Raw genomic sequence first — 19,432 nt, 5'->3', positions numbered from 1 at the left:
TTCATTAATACACAAACAAATCGTAGATGTCTCTCAAACAACTTGATGTGTGTGTGTGTGTGTGTGAGAGAGAGAGAGAGAGAGAGAGAGAGAGAGAGAGAGAGAGAAAGAGAGAGAGAGAGAAATTGAAGTTTTAAAAGTTCAAGAACGTTGCTGTTCATTAATACACAAACAAATAATCTATGAAATTATCTATCTGTCTGTCTGTCCGTCCGTCTGTCCATCCATCCAATCCATCCATCCATCCATCCATCCATCCATCCATCCATCCATCCATCCATCCATCCATCCATCTATGAGATACAGCTGCGAAATTAAGAGACCATTCCAAAATTATCAGTTTTTCAGATTTACTATTTATAGGTATGTGTTAAGGTAAAATGATCATTTTTTGGTTCATTTTGTGAACTACTAATAATATTTCTCCCAAATTTCGAATAAAAATATTGTTTCTATTTGCATTTATTCGCAAGGAAAATATAGAAATAACAGACAACATACAAGATGCTCTGTATATTTTCAGTTCATATTCACTTTTAAGAAATACAACAGTAATAAATGTATTTTTAGCTTGCTGTCAGTCTGTCACATTGCTGTTTGATTTTGTTGAAATTCAACAGACACTGGACCGAATACATCTAAAAATGCGGATTAAATAAAAATTTGGAACGGTCTCTTCATTTGAAAAAGGTTTACTTTTTGCAAGGGTACTGTCCAAGTGACAGCTTGGGATCATTTTCTGAGCATTTTTTCTGACAATATATATAAGACAAATCATGACATAATCCATCTGATAATTGTCCTTTTTTATAGTGTTAGCTCATATAAATGGCATAATTACCGCATTGCCTGTTAAAGCAGATCAAAGAGGACACTTTGCATTCAGTCTCCGCACTCAGTACTTTCAACTTGACTCATCAAACTTCATTTGCAGTTGCCTGTTTTAATTATTAGCGTTTCAGCATTGCTGGAGTTTAATGCGCCCCAGATTAATTGTTCTGTGGCATTTACTTATGAAACCTATATTTTTCCAACAAATTGTAATAAAGGACATGCAGCTGTCCAGAGCGGAGCAGAGGAAAAAGAGTGCAGATCCATTAACCAAATCATTTATTAGCCTATAAAACCACATGGTAATATTTAGCAAAACGGCCTAAGATGACAGCCAGGAGCTCTTCCATCACTGAACAAATTTCACTTGAGGGGAGAAGAAGCAAGACTGCCCCCTGTCTGCAGGATGTTTAAAGAAACTTGGAATCTGTTAGAATCTTACTGAATTTAGGGGCGCAGAGGCTTGGGAATCTTAATAAGTATGATCGCTTAGCTGAAGAGACAAAAAATGCCAAATGACATGATATTCTGTACTTAACCTCAAACATTTAATCACCCTTGTGGGTTTTGGAGCTTAAAATCTGAAAGCAAGCGAAAAGCCGTGTCTGATTTTTGATTAGACAGCTGGGAAAACTTCTAGCAGCATCTCTGCCATCCATACACACCGAAATCGCTTCTCTATGATGGACTGCTCCCGCCGGCACACACACCTCCCATTTAATGTAAAACCGCCTATGACTAATTATGGTAATTCATTACATCTCCAATTAGGCTGTGGGATTTATGGCAAACTGGCCCCATAAAGAGCAGGATTTATGGAGCCTTTGAATGTCACCCAGAGGACAGAGGGTTGGCTCCATATCATTCTGTTCTGAGCCTCAAGCTCACTATATCATCGGCGCACGGGACAAAGACACTCCACCCTGCTTTGTTAAACCACAAATGCTGCCCATCAGTGTGGTGAACATCCGGGCCCATTCGTCTCCATTTTTATGGTTTAGAATAATATTCTTCATTAGTCCTGTTTTCTATAGTTTCACTATATACTGTGATCCATTTGTGATGCGTGACCTCATTAAGCCAAGCTTTAATCCTCAAACATACACGATCAATAGTGACCAACCTATTTAGAGCAGCTTATCTAATCAATACTTCAATATTCCTCTCGCCACCTCTCTGGAACTTCAAACATATGGACCCGCCATCTGCACCTCCAGCTTTGATTTTCATGACTACTATGTGCCACTACACGAGCAGAGAGCTTTTAAACATTGACAGTCAGGCGGTTTTAAAACACGAGTGACCTTGGCTGGGCCTCGCTTTTTCCTCCGAGCGGAGTCGTGTCGCCTGCAGTATGGAGCCGCGGGAAAGCTGATTTGTTCTTTGGCTGGAGCTGACAGAAGCTGGTGATGTTGTTATGAATATGCTCCAGCTTCTGTGTTTCAATCAGGCACACAGCGGGACAGCCCATCTGCTGCAGCAAAGCCTCCCAGACCCTAAAAACAGGACCTGTGCTGAATGGAAACTAACGTTCTTTCAAAGGCGTTATAAGTAGATGTTCGGCTATGACCATTTTAGCAAAATTCATCTTGTAGGTATTGTGTTATGCTTCAGTGAAAGGTTTGACTTTTCGTTGCTCAGGACGCACTAAAAGAGCCTGACAGTAAATGGTTTCAAATGCATTGTGTTAGTGGTTTGGTTGGCAACCAAGCTGTATTGTTTATTGTTATTATAGAAACTCATTGTTTTAAATGTAAAATTGTGCAAAATCTGAAATTCTACAGTCATTCAGACACTTTTGCTGCTGTGAAAAAACATTAAATGGTAATATTCCGGCAGCATAAACATTTGTTTTGTAAAGTAAAATGTTTTTGTTACACCAACCATTTGCATTCCATATCTGCAGTCTATATCTGTAATTATGTGAAATTCTGTAAATTAAACAGTATAATGGTTATTGGTATAAATTATTTTAAGTGTGCTTGCATTACAGTGTATTTTATATTGATTTCCAGGGATCAAACTCTGAACACTGCATTTGACTCAATATCCTCCTCTATGATATCACAGTTCTCTGTCTGTTTATTTCTGCGATGGAGATGGATGGAGCCCCTCCTGTCTCTGCTCTGGAAGTGGAGGAAATGTATAATGAATACTAATGAATCCCCACCTCCCTCGACAGGTGTCTTACCTCCACCCCTCTCACAGCTAACGTTGTGTCCTCTCCTTTCTTCCCCTCAAGCCACTGATATCTGATGTGAATTGAACACACTCAAGACTCAGTGGAAACATCTCCACTCTGAGCTTCTTCATTACTGCAGATTCTTTAACAGACAGAGCTGAAGTTCAATGACTGAAGTCACTGTTTTACATTTCAGCCATCCATACAGCGCTTTAACAGCAGGTGTAGAATTGAAAGATTCACGTGTCAGTGAAATTATGTTTATAATAATGCATTGTCAAAAATGTATGACTTCGTTTATTGAACTGTTAACTTTGAACATATACGAACGGTGAAGAAATGTGCAGGTTGCATTTCATGCCAATAAACAAAGAAACAAATTACAATAGACCATTTGGGGATTTTTTGCATTGTGGTTTTGTTCAACTATTTAACCCTTCGATTTTCATGTGAATAAAAGACCTAATCTCAAGGGAATCGGTAAATGTTTTGCGAGGTGAATAATCTGTATGAATTTGTTTGATGTGAATCTCGCAAAATAGTTTTAAGATAAGGAAATCCTGTAAAATGGCGTTGAAAATAGTTGTTAGGGAGATGGGTTGAGTAAAATATGAGAAATTGTTCTGGATTTTTATCCAAATATGCCGTTGCACTGATAGATAAATAAATAAATAAATAAATAAAAACAAATTATAATCTATGTAACAGTTCCAAAACTCTTATTATTCAAATATGGTATTAAAAATACATTGATCAATTAATATACTATTAAAAAATGGTTACCATTTCCAACTAATGAATGAAATAGCTCCATGTTACTCAATCTGTTCCAAAGCTCTATCAGGTACATAACATAGGCTAAAATGATGTAGGCTGATGAGTAAATTAAAATGTCTTTAGTATTTATTGTGCGAAGCTTGGCTGATCGAGTTAATATGCTAATAGTAACAACTGGTTTGGGTACATTATTCTTGGCAGAGCAGGTAACGGTCTGACACGTGTTTTAATTAAGATTCTCACTTCAGTGCCCAGATATTTGTGGATGTCAACGCATCAGAGCACATGGACCATGAAGATACAATCCCATATGCCAAACACTTCTCCCTTGCCAGATAATTAATTCTGCATGTGAAGAACTCCAGTTTGATTTGTTTGTTGCGTTTCTATATGAAAGGTCAGATATTTTGTTTCCCAGCGGCTTGTTACGGTGAGTATACTGTGATTGTATATACAAACAACACTGACAGCCTGTGTAGAAATATGTCTGGCGTGTTGTCTGACGCTACAGAAACAAATATCAAAGAAAATGTTATCAGTGCTGAAGTTGTTTAAACATATGACGCAGACCGTTACGTCAGTGTTTCTCAACCAAAATATACATGTGAAATTATTTTTTGTTGCGAATATACATACTTTTAATAATAACACCAAACTATATTTTAATAAAAACTGCGTGGCATCAAATGTTAAGGACAATGGGGGGCCGAAAAGGTTGAGATCCACTACGTTACATGGAACCTGGTGCCACCTAGTGGCCACGATTTACTCCAACAGCTACGACAACTCTGAGAATTTTGTTAGTGCAATAACACGCAAGCTTTATTTCATGCTTTTTTCACAGAAGCCATCATACATATTTATCATATTTAAGAACATCGATCTAATGTCTCAAATGTTTAAATACCAAAAAACATTACATTTACTTAAACCTTTTAAATACTGCAGAACGTGGTGCTTTCTCAGGTTTATCACATTTACGTATTTAGTTTATGTACTCAACATCTCTGACCACACATACTGTAAGTTATTTATGCATATTTAAAGTTATTTATGCAGTTTGCTATACACCCCATTTAAGCAGACAGCAGGCCGTGAAGTGTTTACTAAAAAATAAAATAAAAAAAATGTAAAAATGGATGGATTATTTAATAAAGAAACATATTGGGTTTAATTGATTGGATTTTATCCAAATCTAGAGCAGATATGTTTCATTGCCTCACCGAATTATAGGATGTATAATTCCAAAAGATATTCCTTAGGCACGATTCCGATGGCTCCTTTCATCTCGCCAACCCACCAACCAAAGGTGTCATAATCCTATAAAAACACACACACAAAATATCTGTAATTCAGGCTAATATAGAGGGCAGCGTTTATTAAACTCACTCGCTGTGAGCACTGACACAATCCAGTAAGGTCAATCCTCATAGGTCAACGCTCAGGGGAAAGAAAACTGTCAATATTTATAGTTCATTGACCTGTTCATCTTCAGGTTTCGGCTCATTTTCTTCTCATACTGTCTCTGTCGCTCCATCCCCACCCCCATTCTTTTCCTATCCTCCCTGCCTCATTCCGTCTGTCTTTCCAAGGCCAATTCAAGGACACACGACCCACAGGACCTATAAAGATTCCACCAGAGAACGTGTACGGCCGATATATTTCGTATGAAGAACCACAGATCCGTGAGGCTGTGCTTTTTAAGTACAGAGACAGATCTACTGCGAACGGCGCACGGAATAGATAAGCATAAAGATAAAGGACCAGATAAGATCCATTCATCTGCCGTTCCCTTTTCAAGGCCGCTCTCGTTCTTTATTCCATAATTACAAACAGATCGCGGAGTGACATACACTTCAAAGCGGCTAAACCCTGCGTATTCTCCGCATCCACGATATTCAACTATTTCTCACAGATGCCATCGATATGCTGGGGTTAAATTGAGGCGGCTATCTGTTAAGCTCCATCTTTAAAAACAAAGAAACCGGGTAGTGAGGGCCCAGTTCAAGATGGTTATGAGTGGGGACATTCCTCTTCTGTAGGCCCAACACCCGGACAATCAAAATCTCACAATTTCTTACTTCGTCCCTTGTTTTCAACTTTCAGCGACATCTCAATCCACAACCTGTGATTGACATTTACAGCCTTTCTTCTCTCTGACATTCAAAGCTTTGATCTCTCCAAGAAGCTGACAAGACACTCGCTGCTCTTCAACCTCCATCCTTCACGTTACTGTCCGGGGAAAAATGTCTCTCCGTATGATTCAGTAAGAGCAATGAGGCTTGAATCTTTCCCCATCTGATGTTAAATATGAAGTTTGTGGGCCCCTACTTGACCCCGACGGTCTAAGTGATTCCTGCTGTATAATGTATAGTGCTCGGCTCCGGCCAGCAAACCTCTTACTGCCTGCGTGCAAACATCTATCTATAAAACACAGGTCTGGTTATGCGGCTGCTGACAGCTGCCTCAGACGTAATGGAGAGCGTCTCTCTGCCGTGGACGGTCCTCGGAGAGGGAACGACGTGCACTCGTTGCTGAAAGGCAGTGAGCAATAACCATAGACATAAATACAAGATCAATGAGATTAGATAGTACTGAATGTGATGTAAAACAATTATGCCAGTAAAGTACTTTGAAAAAATAAAATTATTGTGGTACATAGTTTAAGTTTAGATTCAGTTTTACAGATTTTGTCTTTAATCTGTTCATTGAAACATTTCAATTAAATAGGCTAATCAAAAATTGCTAGAGATACAAGAGGTAAAAGCGAAGAATTGGATTTAAGGAGGATTTACAGCTTCGTGTGCCACACAGGCAGCACAAAAAAGGCGACACATTTGTCTGGGCTGTGTGAAACCAGACAGGAAGTCCAAATCTGGAAGGGGTGAAGGAAAAACTTCCTGTATCTGTCCTTTGATACAGACACACCTCATTGACAGGCACAGCCGCTGAGATCAAGCCTCCCTAGGTGTGCAAGCACATGTGTCTGGGTGCCAATGTTCAGATTTGTCACACTCGCCTCCTAATAAGATTGCAAGAGGAAAGGCCTCACATGGCCACACACACACACACACACATATTATTTGTGTCTATTTAGCCTCTATCTATAGAAAGCAAATACTTTTCTTTATTGTTCAAGTCATGCAAGATCAAATTATTACATGATGTAAAACTGAAATCCAAGTCTGATCCAAGGCCGTCTGTGATTGTTGATCGTTGGACCTCAGACAGACCGTGTGCATACTGTTTTGGCAAAGCATCATTTACAGCACACACTGCCTTGCTTTGAAAAGGGAAGAGTGTGGTGTGTGTGATTTAGGGCCCTGACACCTCCCCCTGGTCTGATGGTCAATACCCTTTCAGAGTCACCGAGGGTCTGGACGGGGGCCGTATATAGAGGGGGGTGGGGTGTTAGACTTGCAGCTGCTGCATGGCCAAGGGGAAAGAGGTAGGCCACTAATAGCTCTACTGGCCTGCTCCTCAGACTGCTCTGAATGGCCTTTGAGCCACAGCTGGACACTAAACCCACACCAGCTTTATGGTCATCCACAAGCCCGGCTGCGGAGAGGGGGAAGGGGTTACGGAAATAAGAGTGCCTGTAATATTTGTGCGAAACCAATTCTGTGTCGAACCCAGGAAATGGCACATATACCCCAAAGCATTATTTCGAGCAGCATTTGCATAACATCATTTTTGTTCTGTGTTTTAAAAGGGATGATCAAACATTTTGTCATGATTCTCTCATCCTCTTGTCAATTTAAACCCGTATGACTTTATTTCTTCTGCAGAACATAAAAGAAGATATTTTGAAGAATGTTGGTAACCTAAAAATGTGTAGATACAATAAAATGTAATGTGTGGCGTGTTGTTTATCACTAACATTCTTCAAGATATCTTTTGTGTTCTGCAGAAGGAAGAAAGTCATACAGGTTTAAAATGGCAAAGGGTGAGTAAAAAATGACAGAATTTTCATTTGGGAGCGAACTATCCCTTTAACAGATCAGTGTGTATCTTATTAATGTATTGAAATATATATTATGGATATTATATTATATGAATTGTGCTATAATAGTCTGGGTGTGGTGATTTTATTTACCATTTAAACAAATGAAACAACACCTAATCTACCAATATAGTTGTGGGCATTACCAGCTATGACCACTAGATGGCAGAATTGCTCTGAATTACGACAGCCGCCTCTGGATACCATTCAGCTCACATTCTGTCATACCCTGACAGCCTGAGGACTTTTAACAGAATGAGATAATTTCCCCATTGGCATGCTTTATATATCCATTACAAATTATGGATTTTTAGCCACTGGTGAAATTGGGATGTCATCTCTAATTCTCCTGAAGATACATTATCTCGCTACTGCACATTCCTGTGTCTCTAATAAAACGAATATAAATAAATTGGGCGAAATTATGGAAAGCTGCATTCAGCAGTTCTTTTTTCTCTCTCGACATCTTTCACATGTATTCATTTCTGGAGACTTTAACTTGCTCCATTACCTAATGGATCACATTGGAAAAGCGATGGTATGAGAAGACCGTCATACAGTCAATAACTCAAAAGCCCCTTTTCACGAACATGCATAGTTGTGGTATGATTTCCAGTTCTTTTTCGGAGACGTAAAGCTGTTAAATAGACAGTCTGCAAGATATTTGGTTTGAGAACTTTTCAAGAGGTATCAAGGTAATTATTTCGCCAGCCAGGTACAAACCCCACGGGCAGGACCGTGATCTGCTCTCATGTTAACGCATGGGAGCTGACAGGTTGGGGAAGTTTTTAACCGAACGCACTTCTCTGCCACACCTGGTGTGAATAGAGAGGTAGATTCAGCGTTTCCTGCGAACACAAACTGCCATTACAACCATAAATAGTGACTGGCTGAGATGTGTATGTTAAAGGTCTGCGGCCGGTTAGCCTCACTGAACATGGCATTATGCCGTCCTCCAATACCGAAATACCCACACAAGCAAGTTCACAGATGCATACACACACATGTTGGGCAGACGTGGAGAGAGGTGACAGAATGCCATTGGCTGCCAAACTGCTCCGCTCAGGGCCAAGAGCACTAAAATGGTTTCCGTAGTGACAAGACTAATCCCATCACCGTGCACACGGAGAGGTTGTATTAGCTCCCACATTCAGAAATCTAGGCCTCCCCGTCAAGCACACGAGACACCGCACAACTGGGTCCAAAACGAATCTTTTGAATCTGACTCATATGTGCTATCCAGACATCACACCATATTTATTTAACTGTACGTGACTTGAAGTGTTTTTTTTCAGATTCATGTTTTCCCTCTGACGTTAGAGTGGGCAACACAAGCATGGTATTAAACATTACCTCATGCGGGCCCGTAAGCACGTGGGTTGTGACAACTGCGGCGAGCCTGGAACTTTCCAGGACACTAGATTGACTTCTGTCATACCTTGCTGAGAATGTAGATGCTGTCTCCTCTCCTAAAGGAGAGCTCATCCGGATGGTCTGCCGAGCAATCCCACAAGCCCTGGAAGTAGTTTGCATAGTCTGTGCTCTTGTTTACTGTTGCTGGGGAACATGATAAAAAAATGGTAGTTATGTGACAATATATAATCGCATAGGTCATTACTCAACTCACTCATCGTGTCACAAAATTATTATATTGTTGTTGGTCGACATCTCATGAAGATTTTCTCAATACTAACTGATCACGCACATACCCAAAAGTTATGGGCAGGTATTTTATATACATTTGCTTTTGGTATGACATAGTGTTTTTCTGGCACAGAAATGTCCACTAGTGGGCAGCAGAGAGTAGACAAAATGGACAATGTGGGGAATTTACAGATTTCAATTTACAACTGTGTCATAGTGTAGGGTAACATGATATAGCAGATAACTTCCTTCTCCTCTGAGTTGACACTGCTGATCACTGTTTGGATCCATTTTGCACAATCTCAATCTGGCAACTCAATTTTATTGATCTTGAGCTAAATTTAGATGATTTGGTTGCATGTTATGTCTTTATAATATGGATATATGGATGGTTAAAACAAACCTGTACGACTTTCCTTCTACTGCAAAGCACAAAAGAAGATATTTTGAAGTATGTTGGTAACCAGACAACATTGACACCCATTGACTTCCATTGTATGAACACAAAACCACCAAGGCATTTCCCAAAATATCTTTGTTTGGGTGAACTATCACTTTAAAACACAGTCACGTTTAAACCTGTCTACCCATTGCCAGCACCTTGAGTGGGCGTTTAGAAAAACAGCCTCCCTATAAAAATACCCCTTAAGGTAAATCTCTATGCTGATTTGGCAGATTATTATAATTATTTTCTAAATATAATCTTACCTACCGCTGCATTAAGATTTTATCCAGGCCTTTCACAGACTGTAGTTTATTCAATAGACTACTGCTACTAAACTCATCTACAATTACAGAAAGAAACACGCCTCTAGGTTTTAAATCATACAAGATGCCAACAGCTACTTCCTAGAAATTAAAGTGATGATTTTGCTGTCCCAGATCTGTGAAAGCTTTCCAGTGAAACCTCTAGTTTTCCCATCATCATGGCACTCTGTAGGTCTCTAGCTGGCCTCCTCCTCTGAGCATCTGTCATGAGATCCTGCCTCAGCCATCGATTCTGTCAGCAGGACTTCCTGTGCTGTGAATCTAGAGCAGAGGGCCATGGTGGGCCACAGTGCACCAACGGAGTGACTTCCTGCCAATGCTTCCAATGCCTACCAACCCCTGCCCAGTGCCCAGCGCTCTGCAGGATACAGGCTTCACTCGCACAGAGACAGAAAAACCACTGTTGCCCATAAACCATTATAATTAATAATATATTTAGATAAAGATCTCAAACATTTTAAGCTAAATAAGATAATTGGAAAAGGCAATAAATAATAGTTGTGGAACAAACATATGCGCATTTGATGAAAACGAGAACATTTCGTCAAGGGTCCATCGTGCTTTGGACTCCTCCTGAGGGCTCATGCAGACAGCTGGTTCCTGTGGTCCAGACAACCTTCCCGCTCCTGTCATCATATTTACTGCACCATCTAATCTGCCAAATCCCTATGTTTTCTTAATACCCACATTTCTAGATCGTTCTCCCTTTTTAGATGGAATTTGAGTTCAGCGTGGTGCTATTAATGCCACTGTCATGGGTTTGACCCGCAGGGGATGAATGTACTAATGAACTGTACCTTGAATGCACTGCAAGTTGGATGAAAGTGTCTGTCAAACAGCTAAATCAAAGCGGAGATAACATGCTATTCATGCATTCTGACATTTTTGCACTGTTAAACGTGCTGGCTTCTCAAGCTTAACATGGTCAACTTGTCAAACAATGAGTTGAACATTTGACGTTGTATTTCTGTGTTCGATTCCCTCCACCAGGGTTCGTACAGTTTTTTTAGAACATGGATTCCCGTTTCATAACAAGGGTTGTTATTCCCTTATTGGACAATTCTCCTGGAAAAGCACACCCGTCATCCAGTGAGCGAAACAGAACGCTCACACGTCAACCAGCCAGCCTGAGAAAGAGCACGCCCATCAATGCTGCATCATTTGGCAGACAGAGGTTTGGCTGTGTTTGTTTGGTCACTGCATTTCTGTGATGAATGTTAAATAAACGATGGATATAACGCTTCGTTTGAGACTGATAGATGGCGCGGTCCCAGCGCTAAAAGATGCCCGGCATGAACTGCACGCAGCCAGTCACACTAAGTAATATGTCTCTGTTTTGTTGCCAATCGGCTTGTAAGAGCATGATGTAAACAACACAAACTTATAGTGAATCAACAGTTATGCAGGGATAATGCAATGATGTATTGTGTGCTCGTGCTGTAGTTCCGCCCCCTTTGCACGCCTCCAGGAGCTCGACTTTTTCTGGATATAATCGTACAGCTGTATGTGTGTTTTATAGATTTGATCAAACTAAATACACTTTGATGATGCTAAGTATGCCATAATGCTGTATCGGTACTCAAGATTAATATAAGATTGGCAGAAACTGCGTGTTACCTCATCTTTAAAAACAAATGCAGACATTTCTCCCTATTATTGCCTTTTCCCCATCGCTGTTTCTTTTTTTAACTTAAAAACAAAGATGCAGTGACAAATGATACCCACCAGGCAGACTGGGTGTCAACATGGTGTTATGGGACAGCCGGGCAGGTAGGGAATGGACAGCCCTGATGACCTAGTGGTAATTACCTGTCACAGGGGCAGACGGCAGTGGGGGTTTGTTAGCCAGGGTCACTGATGCTTTATCAGGCTGCGGTACATCTTCCTCTGAGAGGGAGAGAATAAATGTGCCAGTCAAGGAAAAGGTCAACATACCACACTATTCCATTTCCTTTGCCATTTTGACCAAATTTATAATAAATCTCTGGAAATATCAACTGTACTCATTCATCGTGAGCATTGAAATAAAATTTTGAAGTAAATAAATGGCAAACCAGGGAGCTCTTCATAGATGTCATCATCAATAGGGGCAGCCATAACCGATTTGCTGACGGGCACACAGTCATCGTATTCCTCTTCATCCTCGGGTATGATTCCACCCATATCTGATACATAAAACATGATGTCATAGCGTAAAGCTGATGGTTCATATGCCAAAAAAAGGGTTGGAATAAAAAATATTTATTAATACTCTAATCGTTTCTTAATCCATAAATCCGTTCTTAACGGTCGAGAGTGGGATTTATTGCGGCCACTAGCGGTGAGTTCGAGAATCACAACCAATCTCAGTCCTCTGCTAACCCCTTACTTTCGAAACACGATGGTGGTACAAAAAGATGTCGTCGGCTGAGACAGCGTGTCTTCTCATGACTCAAGTAAAAGATCATGCAGGCATTAGAAAGATTGTAGAAAGAGCGATGTCTTATTTATTACATAAAATAAAGGGTCTGTGGATTTTAAGTATAAGAAGAAGGATAAAAGTCAGGACCTGCGTTAATATTATAAAGACTTCCCAGCAGATACGCTTTAGGACCCTTGGTACTATACTTTGCTTTTAGCGGAGATACTCAAATATATCTATGGAGATATTTTAGACGGAGAGAAAGATCTTCTACAAATCACCCCCAAGGACGTTGTTTTGATTCGGATCAGTATGAGAGTAAATTCTTTCTGTTTGTTAGAACCAAGATATATTGTTGTTGTAATATTAGCTGTGTAACGGAGCAGTTTTGAGCGTCATTGTTCATCTGAAACCAGTGTGCTGCTTGTATATACTCGTGTCGTCGTCGCTTCTTTTATTCGTTTGCATTATTATTTGCGTGGTCTAAGCTATGATAAAGCTAAGCAATTCATTGCATTGCACAGCACGTTTTAGGGCATAGCTAGTGAACAGTATATAGCAACGCTGTTAAAGGCGTTTGATCTGACAGCAAGATAGCAGTTAGGAGTAAGGGGCAGAGGAAGAGAAAGAGGAAATGCGCTTTGTAGAGCTGTTTGTTAATTTAAGGCTACTGTACAAAACATGGCGAATTCAATATATGTAGGCCCGCCCCATATGTAGATATAGTTTATTTTAAGTTAATACAAATACATGGGTTCATTACGTCAGGTCTACTATACCCCTTAAGAAATAGTTTTGTATATTATATTGCATTTCGGTCAATAGATCCTCCTAAAAATCCCTTAGGTTGTTCCACACCTGATTAAAAAGGAAGACATTTGGAAGAATGTCAGTAACCAAACAAATCTCATCCCCCTTTTACTGCCATGGGGAAAATAAATACTATGGGAGTCAACAGGGGATGCGATCTGTTCATTCTTCCAGATATCTTCCCTTGTGTTTAGCAGAACAAATAAATGTATACAGGTTTGGAACAATCTGGGGTGAGCAAAAGTTAATAGAATTTTCATTTTTTGTTGAACTATCCCTTTCATGTGCATGCTTCATTGGATATCTTTCTGTAAGGGAAGATCCAGATGAAGGCTTTATGTGGGCCTGTTTCGAAATGTTTTGAATTTCTAAAGCATGTTTCAGTTTGTTAAGGAATTTCATTGTTGCAAAATGTTCTTTTTTTGCAGAAATGTGCATTTTGCAGTTTATGCTTACCCTGCATTGTATGAGCATATTTATGATTTCTTGTTACAATATTTGTTCCCCAAAGTAAAAGTGTGGGACTGTTGCTAATTAAATGTGCATTTCAGTAATATAGCTGAGTTGGAGGGTTTCAGTAACCAAAATTATTATTTCAATATGAATTCTGTGTCTGCAAATCTAATTGATCTAATCTAAGTATTGATAACTAGTTATTATTGAATCGAATCAAAACCATCTAAAGATTTGAATGGCCAGGTCGGTTGCAATCCCCAGCCCTGTGCCAAAGGGTGACAAAATGTACAAAGTCTAACCTTTTATCAAAAAGTCAATGTGCTCCACCCACTCCTTTGCATCTTTCTCAGAAGCAGCGCAGAACTGTGGCATCAGAACATGAAAGTGGTATTAAACAAAACACAGAAAGAATGAAGGAGACTGATGAAGAATCTTGAATCTCAATAACTGCAATATTTTACAATCTCATTATGTATTATATTACATAGCCTCCTCGTGATCAGAGGATTGCTATACACAGTGTTAATACACAGAGCCTAACCTGATATACACGCTTGTCTGGAGCTGAGACCTCAAAGCAGCAATCCCGCTTAGCATCTTTCCGTAGGGTGTTGTTCATTTTGACAGTGTAGCCAACAATATTAAACTCTCCCTTCTGCTGTTTATCTAGTGATATGTGAAATATAGTTGATTATCCATCAGATTGAACAAAAGAGATATTAATTACAGTTTAATTGGTTACACTGCATCTGTAATACCTTTCTCACTACCATAGTAGTAGAAAATGTTGTTGCTTAAGGCACACCATCTCTTCTGCCACTCGTTGCCGAAAAAACTGTGATCTAGATGACGAAAAAGCTTATAATGTTTATGAGTCTCTTGCATGTTATATTTTCTGGGAATTGACGCGTGGATGCAGTTACCAACCTTTTCTGCGCTTCTCCAGGAAGCCGCTCTTCAAAACGGCTGGAAGGTCTTGGGCTGCCACCGCCGGATACTGCTGGACTCCTGTTGTATAGAAAGGTTACATCTAAAAGAAAATCTGAAATTTATTATCTTACTCTAGCTTATTTATAACAAGACATACTGCGCAGGTGAAGAAGCCACAGAGTGGTGCACCTGCTTTCACAGGGAGTTATAAATCTGCTAAAGGCAGCCAAAAAAACGACTTCAGCCCGCTTTAGGTTTACAAATCAACGGTCGTTGCCGAGTAAGACTCGAGTTAGCGGGGATTCAAACCTGAGTGGACAGAATAGAGTTTCATGCTGCATTTTTTCAGGTACAGCTGTATGTGAAACAGATGCACGCTCTGTTTTCAAAGCAAACCTCCTCTCTGGTTTACACAGCCCTCCCCTCTCTTGTGTACACACTAGCGTTGCATTGCTGAATGAGTGTGAGACAGCTGAGGTGTTATGAATGACACAGGCAATCGTGGAATGTTTGCAATTATGTAAAAAGTGGTGTCAAGGAAGCGTGACACACACTGACTGTGAAAAGCAAACAGAATGACCCCAGAGTGGATTGTAGTTGAATGAGGGTATAGAAAAATGTGAAAGAACTAGAAAACAAGCTTTTAATTCAGTCACTGGTCAAAACCTACATTTACAGTTTGTGCATGCAAGTATGGATATGCATTTACAAAATAAATAAATAAAAAACACAAACAAGCCAAAACTATAAACATGTTCGCACCCATTGTCTGAATAAGCTTTGTCTATGTTAAGACCAACCCCCACCCCAAATGCAACCCTCAAACTAAAAACAGGTGAAGCTCAAACTGTCAACAAACCGGACCTAAGCTGGGTCTATTTTGACATGACATTTGTTTTTCATAGCAAGAATATCACTAATTGTCTGCCCCTTAAAAAAACATTGACGTCTGCAACTTTACTAAAATCTTTGCTTAAAATTGGCATGAAACGTAAGTTGCAATTGCGTTTTCTTCGGAATAGTGACATATATCTGAATGTAACAGCTTCTGTAATAATAAAAATTCAGGACGGGGCTTCATTTTGTTCTTCTGGATTTTATTGTATTGTATTGTAAAAGGTTGGGAGCCTGGTCATTGGACAGTCAAACTGTCCCGCCCTTGGAAACATAAGTCATGCAGAGAAGAGATTTCATTTTGGGAAATGTTTCTGATTTAAAGGTCAGTTCAGTGAAATCTAGCGGCAAGGTTGCGAATTGCAACCAACCGCTCACTCCACCCCTCCCTTTCGAAAAACTACAACGGCTGACAGAGCATGGCGAATTCCACGCAAATGTGTGTAGATAGAAATAGCTCACTCTAAGGTAAAAAAAAACATAACGCTTCATTGTGTAAGCTCTTTATACACCTCTGAAGACATAGTTATGGATATTATATTGCATGTCTTTCGATGGATCCTCCAAAGAGTTACACACTGGACCTTTAAATTATTTACAGACCACGTCACAAGATGTAAACACTAGCCCAGAAGCACTTCTGGTTTCAGTGAAATTTCTTATAATCGTGAAGATATATTATTTAACATTTACACTGATCATAAAAATCTGTTATAATTGTTCTGTGGGTTGTAATTTGTTCGGTGTTACAAAACTGAAAGTTCTTCTGGACCAGAAGTGTTTACGTCTTTCGAAGTGATCTATAATAAACACTGCAATATGAAAATATAAGAATTGACAGTTGATTTCATGGTGACTTTAAATAACTTTTGCAGAAAACCAGACCAAATAACTTTCTGTTCATTGTCCAAGCCTCATTTTGCCAGTACTGTCCTAAAAGGCATATGTCTCATCTCTAAGCTGAGCAGCTGTGCTCTCTGGTATAGGCACAATGAGGAAGCATCTATAAAAAACTTGAATTTCTGCCGACAGTAGGAGAAGCTAAAACAGGGGGCTGAATTGACATTGGCTGTGGGCGGCATTGTCTGAGCTACAGACCATAAACCATTTGCTCAGAAACAAAAGAGAAGCAAACCCCTCATATATGTGGCTTCAAACCGTTCCTGGGCCTGTTGCTGGGTTACATCAGTCTTTCAAACACCTCATTCAGCTTTTGTGTTCTCCTAGTACTAAAAATCCTGGACAGGACATGACAAAGTACTGGCACATTGTTATGTACACACAGCCCATGCTGCAAGAGCATGAAGAATAGATGATATGTTTTTCTTTATAGTCAGAAAGATATTTTCCCCCGGTGCTTCAGTTGTGAATAGTCTAATCTAAGTTCAGTAAATTGCTGTTGCTCTTCCCGAGGATAATTTAATGGCATTTACAGAATTTGTGATATACTTACAATTTATGCCGTGGCTCTTGTGAAAACATTCAAATATGCCACAGCTCTCCACTCACCATCATAAGCACTTTCTTCATCTCTATCAGTTTGTTCTGAGTGAAGCGATCCGCCGTCGTTGTTGGTGTCCATCTCATCCGGCTCGGCAAACTCATCTTCTCCTGTTTAACAGAGGCTTCATCAGCATTATCTAACAGTGGCAGCCCCAGCCCTCCACCAGAAAGACACATTTCAACAATAATCTCCATGTCATATTTTACACGTGTTGCTTGGACAGGAATTTGGATAAGGTGCTTGTATGGTGAGGCATGTTTGTTTGCTTTGTATCCAGTTGCATGGAGCATTAGGTGGCACTCGGCCATGTTTCCAAGATAGTCACTTTGCATAGATTAAAGATATTCCAGGAATACTCTGGATAAACAAAACACCTCTGACATTGCATGATATAGCCTACTGATCACACACCAGCAATAAGCAAGAGTTATGCAAAGGTTTGTAGCCGAAGATGAGGAAATAACCTTTTTATTATGTTTTCTAGTCGTGGTGTTATAAGGTAAAAATAAAGCTCTGAAAGTCACAAGCGCCAGCACCTTAACTAACCTTTAAACTCACAAAGCTGGGTACAATATGTTTTATCTTTTCTTCTAAACTCTCCTGTTGCCTCAGCAGAGCTCATTTGCTAGGCTGGTTAAAATCACTCGATCGTATGCATATGTTAAAAATGTCTTATATTTTAGGCTACTCATAATATAATTTATATTTTTGTACAGACAAAATAGATGGGAACAGGAGGCAGAGAGTGTGGAATTATCAGTTCACTTCATGCTCTTTATTAGTAGCCCCTCCCCCCCACACAAACACAAACACACACACAAACAAACACACACACACACACACACGTACAGAAGCGCATCTCTTCGAAACTTACGTTTGTCCTTGAAATCTTGTGGGTAGCTGTAACAGAGATGGGTTGTATGTGTTAATGTTTGCTCATTTCAGCTTCAGAACACAATATTCAGGTAATATATCAGTACATCCACCCGTACCTCGATTTCACCTCTCTAATCCGCTTGATAAAAGCATCCTTTCTCTCTTTCGCCTTCTTACTTAAATTCTCCGCTTTGAGAACATCCGTCAAAAAGGTTTCCAGATCTGTAAACACACACCGTTCACTCAATATAACATGTCTCCCTTTGATTTGTGTTTGTTGAATTAAGTTCACGTTACTCTACTGTGGTGTTTTTAACAGGTGCATGTCTCATTGGGATTTAGTATGGCGACACGCTACGCAGTACAGTAAGAGGAAAGGCATGATAACAACTTTTATTAGCGTATTGGTGAGAACACATATTTCCGGCTCAATCTTTTAAAAGTCTAACAGACTGAATGGAAACGTTTTCATCCGCAGTTCATTATACAAGATCTCTCTTTATTTCTGCATTTCGTGTTACTTTGATCCCCTCGCGCTCTGTTTATGTTTAGGGTTAAGTAAACACAAGTCTGTTTTAACGGGAAATATTCAGCCTGTATCGGTGGTCGAAGCTTCCTCTTTCCTGTACCAACAGAAATACATGTTTTTTTTTTTTAACTTGGATCAAAATCTTTGTATCCTTAATTTCTCCCGAGACCAAAACATTCGCGTTATCAACTATCGTTTATCCGAACATTGCAACAGTAACGTTACCTGAAATAAGTGCTGTTAAATCTTCCGGTATGGACCTCATTGTGATACACGGCTTGACCCAGCAATAGCCTTCGAAACACGGAAGTTTGAAGTGGCATGGGAGATACGGAAGAGGCAATTGCATAAACTGCCGAAACCAGCATACAAATGAAACGGCATCATTCGTCACGTATAAAGTGTGCACTGGGGAATCACTAGTTCCCTTCACCAGACTCGATTTCATGGAGTGATTCATTGAACATTTTATTCACTGCAATATGAAGTTGATCATATTTGCTCTTTATTTTTTATTATAGCTACATGAGAGTGGACATCCAAAAACAAGAAACCGGAAGGTAAATTTCTGGTTTTTAATTGGTCGTGAATGTCTATTTTTCCTTTGTATTTAATTCAGCGGTGGTCCACTACAGGACATTGGGACCCTTTGGGTGTATCAGTGGGCCTGTTGTTTGGAGAGGGGCCCGTTTATCCTTGAGGTAGCAGACAGGTGAAGAATGGGGGTGATGCACAGCTTTCGTAGAAAAAACACAAAACCATCCATCTCCATCTGGCTGTGTTCTCTATCTCTCTCTCTTTCGCTCTCTCTCTCTCTGTGCTTATGT

At 39.8% G+C, this 19,432-nt stretch overlaps 1 protein-coding gene across 3 annotated transcripts; it reads right to left on the bottom strand.

The window, feature by feature from the left end:
• Nucleotides 1-4,588: 4,588 nt before the first annotated feature.
• skap2 (src kinase associated phosphoprotein 2) lies at nt 4,589-19,039 on the bottom strand. Of its 3 annotated transcripts, XM_079468675.1 has the most exons (13): nt 18,831-19,039; nt 18,193-18,298; nt 18,075-18,100; nt 17,206-17,307; nt 14,800-14,880; nt 14,631-14,714; nt 14,414-14,538; nt 14,172-14,235; nt 12,260-12,370; nt 12,015-12,092; nt 9,232-9,350; nt 5,014-5,110; nt 4,589-4,896 (listed from the first exon to the last, which is right to left on the bottom strand). In XM_079468675.1, exons 1-12 carry the CDS (start codon nt 18,952-18,954, stop codon nt 5,018-5,020), a joined length of 1,113 nt encoding a protein of 370 aa, XP_079324801.1. In that variant the 5' UTR covers nt 18,955-19,039; the 3' UTR covers nt 4,589-4,896; nt 5,014-5,017. The 3 variants fall into 3 exon arrangements, with proteins under 3 accessions (XP_079324801.1, XP_079324800.1, XP_079324802.1); XM_079468674.1 differs by having other exon boundaries at nt 4,589-5,110; nt 18,831-18,905; XM_079468676.1 differs by having other exon boundaries at nt 4,593-5,110; nt 9,232-9,347; nt 18,831-18,904.
• Nucleotides 19,040-19,432: the final 393 nt, after the last annotated feature.

This window comes from Barbatula barbatula, assembly GCF_947034865.1.
Source record: "Barbatula barbatula genome assembly, chromosome: 12".
NCBI classification, from domain to species: domain Eukaryota; kingdom Metazoa; phylum Chordata; class Actinopteri; order Cypriniformes; family Nemacheilidae; genus Barbatula; species Barbatula barbatula.
The sequence above is the reverse complement of the archived record's forward strand: the minus strand, read 5'-3'. Positions and strand labels throughout refer to the sequence as shown.

Bases quoted from the DNA above. Each gene is read 5' to 3' on its own strand.
- skap2 (XM_079468675.1), bottom strand. From the start codon at position 18,954: ATGCAATTGCCTCTTCCGTATCTCCCATGCCACTTCAAACTTCCGTGT. The intron at 18,101-18,192 runs GTACGGGTGGAT...TCTCTGTTACAG, and splicing joins ATTAGAGAGGTGAAATCGAG to CTACCCACAAGATTTCAAGG. The intron at 14,881-17,205 runs GTGAGTGGAGAG...TCTATACAACAG, and splicing joins TGAAGAAAGTGCTTATGATG to GAGTCCAGCAGTATCCGGCG.